The 12,354-nt window shown below is 29.6% G+C and overlaps 1 protein-coding gene across 1 annotated transcript; it reads right to left on the bottom strand.

The window, feature by feature from the left end:
- Window positions 1-4,223: 4,223 nt before the first annotated feature.
- On the bottom strand, window positions 4,224-8,036 carry LOC125822941 (protein CONSERVED IN THE GREEN LINEAGE AND DIATOMS 27, chloroplastic). The gene is made up of 7 exons (XM_049502402.1): window positions 7,195-8,036; window positions 6,567-6,719; window positions 6,325-6,402; window positions 6,062-6,157; window positions 4,867-4,902; window positions 4,570-4,751; window positions 4,224-4,493 (listed from the first exon to the last, which is right to left on the bottom strand). Exons 1-7 carry the CDS (start codon window positions 7,420-7,422, stop codon window positions 4,331-4,333), a joined length of 936 nt encoding a protein of 311 aa, XP_049358359.1. The 5' UTR covers window positions 7,423-8,036; the 3' UTR covers window positions 4,224-4,330.
- Between the last annotated feature and the right edge of the window lie 4,318 nt (window positions 8,037-12,354).

Here is a 12,354-nt window from a genome sequence, read left to right on the forward strand (position 1 = left end):
TTCATTCTAAAAGCTTGAAACCACAATTTTGAGTGGCATCTCTAATCCCATTTCTTTACTATTATATCTTTTTACAGATTCACTTGGTAGTGAATTCATTACTCAAGTGACAGTCCACTTTAATTATTCAGATTGATAAATGCTGTAGATTTCACGAAGAGAACTTGAAGATTTCCAACTTCCAGTACTACAACTATAATATAGATAATGGGAGAAAAAAAATCTTTACCATTAGTGAACAATAGTGATTAGTGGTTCACGGGTCCATACAGAAACGGGTAGTGTTAAGTTTTAGGAGTAAACTTTATTTGTCTGGTAAAAAGGAAGAGAAGGTAGATGGTTGGTGAAACGTCGAAATTCCATCTTTCGAGAATTAATTCAAATGTCCCAATTTCGAATTATCATGATTGTCTACTTTTCGAGTTTAAATTATATATTGCTTAGTATGATTATGTTATTTATTTTGTTTTCCCAATTACTAATCATATTTGTTTTATATAGTAATCTGTTGTAACAAATTAATTATTGAACTCTGTTTTTTCCAGTTGCTCTATTCAAACAAAAACAAACAAGGCTACGTAGGGGCTAGACAAGGTCTAGTAACTAAACAAATCAACGTTATTTAATGTTAGATACCCCTAATTATCGATGAAAAACGAAAATATTTTACTGTAATTTTGTGTAGGGGGTAAAATACAATAGAAACACGTGAACCCCCAGTCCCAAAATTAGTATTCTATTGAACATTAGGAGCATGAAATAGAGGGCTCTTGATATTAAAAATACAAAACAAATAAAGAAGTCAGTTATTGTGCTAATTCTAAAATGTGATTCTTTATCTATTTTTGGATTTTAGCATCGATCGATTTTACTTCTAGTTTTGCAGCATGATAAAATAATTTTGAAAAGAAATATATACCTTTCCCATATGAAATAAGGATATCAGAAGTTTTTAAGTTTTGTTTTTGATTAGAAGAAACTTAATCCAAATGATGGCAAGAATTATGCACATTTATAATGATATTAGTTAGTAAACGAACTACAAAATGTACGAGTAATCTTTTTTTTATATCTTCTTCCTTCTTTCTAATTAGGAAAAAAAAAAATACGTGCAAGGGATAATATGTATCGACAGTTTTTTCTCTTTGCGGCCTATTGATTGTAGTTACCTTGAAGATTTTGTATAAGGCCCCATTTAGGAATATATTTGCAAATTATCTTAGCAGGTTTGTTATATAATTGTGACATTCTCGGGTATAAGTTACATTCGTAGATGATTCCACATTGGAGTGGGACAAGATCTTAGGATTCCTTATATGATTTGGATAATTCTTCTCATTTGATCTTTATTTTGAAGTTAAATATTTAGGATCAAAATTCATTTAACATGATATCAGAGCTAAGCCCATTAGATTCTCTTTTTGAGGTTGAGTTAAGCCAGAGATTGAGGGGTGGGGGTGATGGAAATGATCTCACGTTGTATCAGGATGAGATCTTAGAGTCCTTGTATCGCTTAATCAATACTATATAGAGAGTAGAGAATTTCTAGCTTCTCAAACTTATAATATTTATCAGCAACAAGGTATATAAAACATTATAAACAATAGTATATTATTATTTTAGTTGTAAATAACACTGTCATTTGTAATTTCATTTACTTATGATGGCTCCAGATTGGCAACGAGTTAATGAACTAGCATATAACTTTATGTGAATTTAATTTTTGCTGGTCCAACTGTTAATTTTTTAAGTGGAGATATTTTGAAATGGCAAATATTTCCTGATATGTTTACACACACCCCACCCCCACTAAAATAAGTGTTAGGACCAATATAATTGAGCTGTAACGTATAAAACATACTCTCCTTTAACCAGTATCGTTAAACATATGGATATGCATGTCGGTGGTACCATGAGATAAATAATAAGTATATATTATCTGGTAATTACGTCGTGAGCATTCAATATAGAGACTAGAGTAATCATAACTAATTAATTTTCTTGTTCAGCTAGTTAGTAGAGTACACATTAATAAGATTCTAAATTGCAATTTAGATTTATCAAAATTCAAATAACTTGAAATGACGAGTTATATAAATCAATATTACCTAATTATTGATATAAAAAAACCATATGCTAATATCTAAATTCTGATTTATAAAATGCGACACAAAAGCGAGAAAAAAGATGTTTTGACTCAAAATTTGCATGTACATAAGTTGGACAAGAAAGGTGAGAGAGCCTTTTGTTTCAACTCCCCACATGTTATGCTCTTTTACGCCTCTCTTTCCTGCCAACTCACGACCTGTTCCATCAACAACTGACTAAGTAATAAATTCACATATGAGTAATTTTTAAATTATATATTAAAAAGTTAAATTTAAATAATTTTTAAGTTAAAAATAAAAAGTAAGAAAAGGTCTATTTTTATTTTTAAATTTATTTTAAGTTATTTTTAACTTTATCAAACATTCTCAAAAACTAAAAATAGATTTGATTTAACTCTCTACGCTGCCAAAGTATTTATGTCTAATCAAAACAACCCTAAAAAAATAAATAATATTTCTTCGGTTTTAATTTATATAACTTACTTTTCTTTTTAGTTCGTCCCAAAAAGAATGATACATTTTTATATTAAATAATAATTTAACTTTAAAGTACTATTTACCTCTAATAAAATGATTTATAGCAACATAAATATCTATTAATTTATTTTAGATCATAAATTCAAATGGGACAGAGGGAGTAATAATTAACCATGAGTTTAAATTGGACAGAGGGAGTAATAATTAGTGTAACTAATACCACATATCATAACCTTTTCGATAACATTGCAAATTATGATAAAACTAGACTAATAGGGGGAAATCTTTCACACTATCAGTGTGTGTAATTTTAAATGTGATTATTATGCAATTATGAAATCGGTTTAAATGCCTTATGATTACTACTAAAGTGACAATATAAAGACTCTTTATTTTACAATATTCCTATTATTTTAATTGATTATAGCATATTATCTCTATCTTTATTGATATGAAGAACAATTTTATCTAGTAGCTTAAAAATATATCCACTATTCAGAAAATTTAAAAGGAAAAGTTATGTAAATATACAAATTTAAGATATCATAATATCTAAAAAAATTTCAAAACTTTCCTCTCAAAAATATTCTTATCCTCTCTCGGTTACATTTCTAACCCCTCACAGATGCATCTCTCCCCCCTTGGATACATTCTTATTCCCTCTCAAATACATCTCTATGACTCTATCCCCTCTCGAATACATCTCTCTCATTAAGTAATGTAACCGACAAAAAAAGAAATGTACGGAAAAAAAAATTAAAAAATTATAATTTGAGAAACTGTAATTAGCCTCAAATATATGTGCTCTCTATAAAATCCCCAAATTTAATTTCTCTGATTACGTTTATGCATAAAAGCCTTTTTTATAAGTATAGGCCCGTTATCATACATGAATAGCAAGACCAGTAGTAGTGTTATAACATAATTGATTTAAAACTTTGGATCTCTATGAAAGAAAGAGCTTTTGTCAAGTTAATTCAAGTAAGTACTTCTCATAATCCCACTCTGTAGTAAGATGTATAAACAAAAACTGGCAATACCTCTGCGAATTGGCAAAGAACAGTAGTAATTAAAAGTTGAAAATAACAACTCTTGGCTTGAATCATGCTAGAATGGTAGTGATTAGATTTTAGGGTTAAAGAAAATGATATCAAGACCCATTTAACTCGTAAATCGTCAAGTTTTTAATCGTTTACAATACTGTCTGTATTATGTAATCTTTTGCTGCTGATCTTAACACTCAAAGAGTGCTGCCGCAATTATAAACTTATAGTAATAGTAATTTTTTATGATCTAGGGTTCCTCAAATAGGGGAAGATTTGAGCACAACTGAATAAAGGTTCATCCCTAAGAAGAAAATTTGCATCTATCCTGTTTGTTTTACTGTGTTTACTTTAATAAATTTTAAAGGTTTGTACTAAGAAGTCTGTTTTCGTAGTGAAGGGAGGAATTATTATCGGTTTCTCGAATTGGTTTTGATGATAACAAATATTCACACAGGTGGGCAACTATTATTTTCCCCCAAATCATGGCTTGCAGTTGCAGCACACAGAGGCTTTTTGATCAAATGATGGATGTAAACATTTTGGGTTATGATTCTCTTTCTTTTTTTTCTTTGCATACACATTATCTAATGCGTAAAACATCAAAATTTCTTCTTTAAAATTATAAGAAGAGGCTCAATTGTGCAGATCTTTTGAGCAATCATAGAATTTAACTGTAGCTTTCTTCACTTATATATCCTCTTATTTAACCAAGTCTTCCCATTTGCAGTACTGACCACCGGCCAATGCACGATAATACCTATCTCTGCAGTAAACTGGCCTTCCATCAGCTGCTTCAGCAGCAGCTTTAGCCAGATCATCGTCCTCCTTGACTTCCAGTGGCAAGCGTAACAGTTCTTCTTTCCTTTAATTACATAGCGAAACAACGTAAGCTCATGAAATTTTATAATATTGTACTTCTTAAGTTTTGAATAGAATACCTGATGCCTAGTTTATTTGTGCTGTTTGTTGAGGTGGAACTCAATGAGTTTTCTTTTGTTGTGAAAGTATCGCGGAAAAAATCTTCTACTGGTGTTGCAAATATGAATAATGAGACTGCTGCAACTAGTAAAGCCCCTGTTCCAACTAGCGTTTGCTTCAGCATTTTAATGACTGGTTTCACCTAGATAAATAAATTCCTTCAGCTTTGTCAAGCTCGTAATATTGGAAAGATCTACTCTATTGACAGTTAGAATATGATGTAACCAGCTGATGAATTTTATAGATCAATCTGGTACCTTATAAGAGCCCAACAGCCTATCCCGAGCTAGGATCTGCAAGGAATAACCACATTAAATGTCATATGTGCAAAATGGTTTCTGATAAGTTTTTTAAGAACTGCAGGTATTTATAAACTTTTGGAGCATGAATTACCATAGGAGCGAAACTAATATTAGCTTCATGGTATAGATGTTAATCCATCGTGTGCTGTTGTTGTGGGATCATCCAAAGTAAAAGATAATGCTATTACTTTCTTGAAGATCTGTTGCTCAAAGTTTCAAGGAAAGCTAACTACATTTCTATACCATGAAGAACCTATTTTTATTGAAATCTTTAGCATAGCTGGTCGTGCTAATAATAATAAAAATATTGTGCAAGGACTTATGATTCGACCAAGACAAGGAAGTATAGCTTATTGCTTTCACATGTAGCTTCATTTCCCACTTCTTATTTGTGATACCAAATTTTAAGTCCATTTCATGATATATCGGACCATGTTCACCTCAGTGTTAGTCATTATGGTTCTGGGCACTTGCTCTAATCTATTATGTGAATCAATTCATGTCAAGCAATATTACAACGTTTCATTGAGAATATCGTCTTGAATTTTCTCTTTTTGATCTTTTGGTTCGTTGAAGAAATCATTTTTGTGGGTTAAAATTCAAGGTAGACCTCTCTCCTTATGTGTCAAATGAAGTAAAACTTAGATGTGCAAAATATATGAAGATAGACCTTCAAGAGAATGGGATTGGAGTAAGAATAATGAAAGGCTAAGAAGTTTTATATAATGATGGACACAGCTGAACATTAAGTTGTCTAAAAGTATTGTTACTCTAATTTCCCCTTTTCTGCTAGCTCTGTATTCTTCATATACACGAGCATTTTCTAGATTCAGTTTATAAACCTCCTCTTTTTTTTTTATAAAGTGTTCAAGCTTGACTTAATTTTTTACTTAAATGTGCTTGATGTAAATAGTAGTATAAATGAGCTATTTTAGGGAACTGGATTGATGCCTACAACTAGGAGATGATACTGAAGTCAGCCATGTGACAAGTGAAGCAGTGAATAGGGGATGATAATGGCGTCAATCCGTGTCACCTAATTTATCCATTTTGAAGCTGGCAATATTTTCTTGCTGTGGGAATGAGGAGGAGCAGAGGAAGCAAAGAGAAAGGACCTGTAAAATATGTTTGCAAAGGAAAGACCACTAACCTCAGGGGGCTTCACCCACATCTGTCCATCATACCATCCGGTCTCTTCATAAGGTATAACTGCTGATAAAAGCCTATCTCCAACATAGCTCCATCCCTATTATGGTTATTGTCAGGAATTAGAAAGTTAAATAGAATATTAGAAAAGTTAAGTTCTCAAATTATCTTTCTCCAACGTAGCTCTATCCCTGTTATGGTCGTTGATTGAATGTGATCCGAATGATTTGACCAAAAAATTGAAGTTCTGCAATTGAAGAACTTTACCAGATAAATTCTTAGGACAATCAGTGCAACAAGAAAAAGAGTCCCTGTACTTGCAGCCAGGAGAAATCTTAAAGGATCCTGCAGGAGGATTGTGAAAATTTGAATGTCAATAAGTGGATTCATTGATTGTGTTTGTGACTTAGAAATAATTAAAGAAAGAAAATTGAAAGCTCCTTGTTTGCTATTGACACATGAGTACTCACTTTGCGGGAGAATGAACTTGCACAAAGTTAACAATTTACCTTTGAAGGATTGAAGCTTGCAGCAGCAATAGGTACTCCCAAAACTGCAAAAGTAACTAACCAAAGTCCTCCGAGACGTAGGAAGAAGGCCCCTGGACCCAATTCCGCCCAAGAGTATAAAGTTTCATCTTTCAGAGATGAGTACTCATTCACCTGGTAAAAAGCACTAGCTTAGTTAATACTTTAAATTGCTCACCCACCTCCATATCAAGTCCCCCGTCCTTACGGAACTTCAGAAATTTAGTACATGTTAAAGGTAATTTACTGAGTCAGTTTGATCATTTCAATAATCCTATAACCTGCAGTAGAAGCTTATCGTATAATGGCATGTCTCACCTGTGCAGGTCTTGTGGCCCTCTCAAGACTAGTTTAAGTTTTATACACTAAAAATGTAAGAATATTTACAGAACCAGGTCACTAATAGGGTGATTGCAAACTAATCTCTATGATTAAGCTAAAGAAAAGTTACATCACAAGTTGAACAATAAGGATAGCATTAAAAAATCATTACACTATCAGAGTATTAGTGTATAAATATAAACTAGTATGTGAACTAAGATGAGTCTTTTCTATCGTTTTCTGCAGATTGGATCAAATGAATGAGGCCAGGGATGAATTGAGAACATACCGGCCTTTGTTCAAATGGCACCTCAATTTCCAAGCCAGGGTCCCAACTACGACCACCTAATCCACTGCCGTTGGTGCCACCATTCATCCCATCTTTCAGGGCTTTAACTCTAATGTTCCTCCGACATACAATCGTTGCTTTGTTCGGCAAAATGATCCACGAGCGGCTGCTTCTATTGACTTCTATCGGACTAGAAACTATGGAGCCATAAAAATTTAGCCTTAGCATTTGTGAATTTTCTTGCAACCATAGAATTCAGAAGAAAAAGTAGCTAGATAGAAGTTCTTATTATTTTTTTCTTGAAAAAAAGAAAAGAAAAGACCATGCATTATACGTGATGGAAAATTGTCAGTAGTTGAATATTCTCTGTTATCTCCCCCAAGAAATGACGATCTTTATAATTTCTTATTTTTGTCCAATTAGAATCAGCCAACTGAGGGCTACTCTTTTGGATTGTGTGTGTTCGACCACCAGTTGTAAACGTTGTGGTCCACTTATGTGGCTCCTACATAGGATTATCTTGAATTATAGATTCTAAATGTGAAGCATTTTTTTGTGGTATACAAAGCAAATTCGTGGTTAACTTGTGTTGCAACGTGGAAAGATTATCCTTGCACACCACTGTTACGTTCATTTCTCATTGTTCCACGAGTTCTTTTGTGCTCTCTCTGATTCCTATTTGACAAAACAATACACTTTTCTTAATTTTGTTTTGAATGTTTAAATAACAAAAGATTTGAGATAAATATTTATGATAAAGACGAAAATTATTTTGGGATGAAGGAGAGTATAAAAAGTCTTAAAATTAGGAGGTTAGGTCGGATCAAGCCAAAGCCATACCACAACTCCTTTATGACTCGAAGATTGAAGGTTCTAAGAGGGCCAATACATGATTTATTCCAAAATAGGCTTGAACTACTCATAAATATATGAAATCATTAATATTCTATTTAGTAGGAAGACGTTGAAATCACGTGAGAATGAATGTTTAAGTAAACATTTATCAAATTTATTCCATTTTTGTTTACTTCATAAAAACGTGCAAAGTTATTGACATTTTACTTAGAGGTAGAGAAAAGGAGATTACAATGAGATAAGAAATTTGAAAAAATATTACGTTAACTTTTGGATGTTTTTAAGACATTTATTAACTTTTTGTGAATAGTAAAATTGTTTGAAGGATGGCTCAATCCGCACTTTATAAAACATATTATTACTATATAAGAAGAGTGAATAAAATTCACTCTTCTTTCGACACGTGGCACCAAGATGGCCCACCTACTTTTATATTTGGTTTTTGAAGATGGCCCACCTATCACAAAGATGGCCCACCTACTTTTATACACTCCTCTTTCATTATATTTTAATTTTTTCCTTTTTAAATAGTACTAAAAAATAAATTTAAAATATCACAAATTCGATTAACTCTCAAAATTTTACGCGAATTCTATAATTAAGACGAAGGGAATAACATATATTATTTGAAAAATTACTATATAATTACTACTCTTCTTATATAGTAATATTTTAATTTTTTCCTTTTTAAATAGTACTAAAAAATAAATTTAAAATATTACAAATTCGATTAACTCTCAAAATTTTACGCGAATTGTATAATTAAGACGAAGGGAATAACATATATTATTTGAAAAATTACATTAAGAATACCATAAACCACAATAGTTAACAACTTACAATATTTGAAAAACATATTAACTCTCAAAATTTCACATGTGTCACATAAATTGGGACAAATGGAGTAACATATATTATTTGAAATTAAGTTAAGAATATTATTAATCACAACTTAAAGTATTTAAAAATACATAACATATATTATTTGAAAATAATGTAAAAAATATTATAAATCATAATAATTAACAATTTAACGGATATTGTGCCCGTGCTTCCATTTAGAAGTGAGAATGTTTAGGAGCTTAGGGTTAGTCAGTCAATTGACCGATTTGCCCTTCTTCTTCAACTTCCTCTATTTACTACAAAAATAGTACTAAAAATCAATTTAAAATATTAAAATTTTGGTTAATTCTTGAAATTTCACATGTATTGCATAATGTAATAAAGTGAGTAACACATATTATTTGAAAATTATATAAATAGTACTAAAATATAGTTTAAAATAGTACTAAGAATTTGATTAACTCTCGAAATTTCATATGTACTGCGTAATTGAGATTGAGTGAGAAATATATATTATTTGAAAAATAGAATAAATATGTGATATTATTAGAAAGAGCTTTAATATATATTTTAAAAATTATTTTGTCTTCCGTATATGATTTTCTGCATATATGTGGAGTTTTAAAGTTTTTAACATTTTAATATAGAAATATGATTATTTGAAAATTTTAGTACTTTCTTCATTTAAATTTTTCCTTGTTTTTCTTTTAATTTGTTCTACATTTAAAAGTTACATAAAAAGTACTTAAAATCACAATGTAATAATATAAGATATTAAAAAAACATAATTAAAAATCAAAAAAGAAATTTTATTGACTCTTTAATTCCATATTGAAACAAAAGAAGTTTGTTTGAAAATAACATAAAAAGTAACGTAAATTAAAGTAAAATAACAACTAAAAATATTTAAGAATCATATAAGAAATTTAGTTGAGTTTCGTAAAAGTACCTACGTCACATAAAATGGAACAGAAAGAGTAATATATATTATTTGAAAATGATATAAGAAGTGCTATAAATCACAATAAATTAACAACTTCAAAATATATTTAACAAAATCACATACAAAAAATTATATAACTCTCCAAATTTCATCGGTGTCACATAAATTGAAACAAAGAACTACTCCCAATTTATGTTATTTACTTTCATTTTTAGTCAGTCCCAAAAGAATGTCACATTTATATATTAAGTAACAATTTGATTATAAAATATTTATTTTACCCTTAATGAAATAATTTACAGTCATACAAATTTATATCATTCATTTTGTACCACAAATTTTAAAAGTCTTCATTTCTTTTTTAAACTCCGTGGCGAATCAACTACCTCACATAAAATGAGACGGAGGAAGTAATATACATTGGGCCCGCGCTAGCGCGGGAACCTAATAACTAGTATTTAAATAAAAGCACATAGATTTTTTTATTATATATATTCAACCTCTTATTAATGATTGGTTTGAAGTTAATAGGTATTTGGATTTATCCCTAAAAAAAGAGAACTAGACTATTTAATACTTAACTTTCTATAATATGAATATTAATTGTATAATAAGTTTATGTCTGATTCTATGAAAAATAAATCGAAACGAAACTAGCGCTACAATTAAAGGTTAAAAGATGATTCGTCTTTCTATTATTTTTATAAAGTGAATTCTTTTGTTAAAAAGATGATTGTTTTTCTCAGTTATACGATTAAAAAAATAGATGTTGAAAAAAAAATTATATGCTTTTTGGAATAAAAATTATATCCTAAATGATTGTAAAATTCATGTGTAATAATTGTTTTAAACAGGATGAATTCTCAGGCGAAACATATTAAATATATCTGAATGATCCATAAGCTCGAAGCATGAATGTAAGCCTGATTGATCTTTAGATTACTCTCAATTTTATTTATTACATTTTATATATTTAAAAGTTAAATAAAGTACTCGAAAAAATAATAGGTATTCTTTTTAACAAATAATACAAAAATATATAAATTAAAATATCATAATATATCTCTATCTATGATATACATTTGTTGATCATTGTCGTGACTCATGACTCATGAGCCAATATACAAATTCTCCAGCCACGTGATTATGATTTCGCAGAAAGAATTTCATTCCAATTACACAAAATAGTTAGTCCCCTATCCTATGCTTGATTTTGCCTATATGAACTTATATTATTTGGGACTAATTAATTTAAGGAAACTTTTACTGTTTTTTTTTACTCATATCTTATTTGTAGTTTGTAGAAGGAACAAGATTATTACACATTAAGATAACAAGGTTTCTTTTCTCTTTAATTATTATAAAACACATTTCATTTATTTCTAATATTGCAAGAAAAGTAGACACTTGTCGATCGACATTATTATTCCTTTAAGTTTTAACGGTCCTAAATTGAGTAATTCTTGTAGCCGTACCAAAAGAGAGATTCCATTTCCTTCAACTTTTTGTCTTTGAAATGAACATATGCCATATGTCCCAATCCCTGGTAAAATGTTTGATAAAGAACATACAACACATCTAGGTGATTTCTTTTCTTACTTTGCAAAATCTAAATAGCAGCAGATCAGATACTATTGAATGAACATTCCCAATAAATCATCTAGGAAATTTTTAGAATGTAAAACAGGGATCCTAGAAGATTTTTTTAGAAACAAAATTGAAGTAAAATTGCCTTGGAAGAAATTAGGAAACTTTGCAAAACTACAGTTTTCTGAAATTAAATGTTACTCCTCTGCTTCTTATTTATGAGGGGCGGGTGGTGAATTTATCAAAGTTGAATGGTGGTATATCGGCTTCATTGAACAAATAGATGCATTCGTCCTACATAGCATTTTACGTGACAATTTTGTGCATATGTGGTGTAAGAATTTATGTTAAGTTTACAATTCAATCCTTATTTAATGTTTTTTTTAAGTCAACTTTTCAATAATTGATAAATAAATAAATTCATCTTTTATTTTTAATTTGTTTGTAGAGATTTCTTTTTCAAAATCAGATTTTATAGAGTATTGCAATGGTGAGAGTAATTAATCAATGTATGAAGTAATTACAATGAACATTAATTACTTATTAGTTATTATAATTTATGCATTAATTTTATGAAATAACAAGTATTATGGATCAACTATTTATAATAAATATGACATATAAAAAGAAACGGAAGAAGTATTTTTCAAAAGGATATATTTTTTTTATCTAAATATAACATTTCTTTTTATAGATTGCCAACCCTTGTTCGATATTGTTCAAAATTCATTTACATCGTTGATACAAAAAATCTAAACTTTATAAGAAGACCATAGTAGGCATAACAAAATTGAACTACAGAGTGAAAATACATATTATATTATTTTTGCTTAACACATAATAAATTTTCTTAAATTTGTCATATTTCATTTGAATATTTGAACTAAATAAGATTTAATTGAACACCTCAATTCATAATAAAGTGTTTAAAT

Source organism: Solanum verrucosum, unplaced genomic scaffold (genome assembly GCF_900185275.1).
Source record: "Solanum verrucosum unplaced genomic scaffold, falcon-dt-bn FXZP01000103.1, whole genome shotgun sequence".
Taxonomy (NCBI): Eukaryota; Viridiplantae; Streptophyta; class Magnoliopsida; order Solanales; family Solanaceae; genus Solanum; species Solanum verrucosum.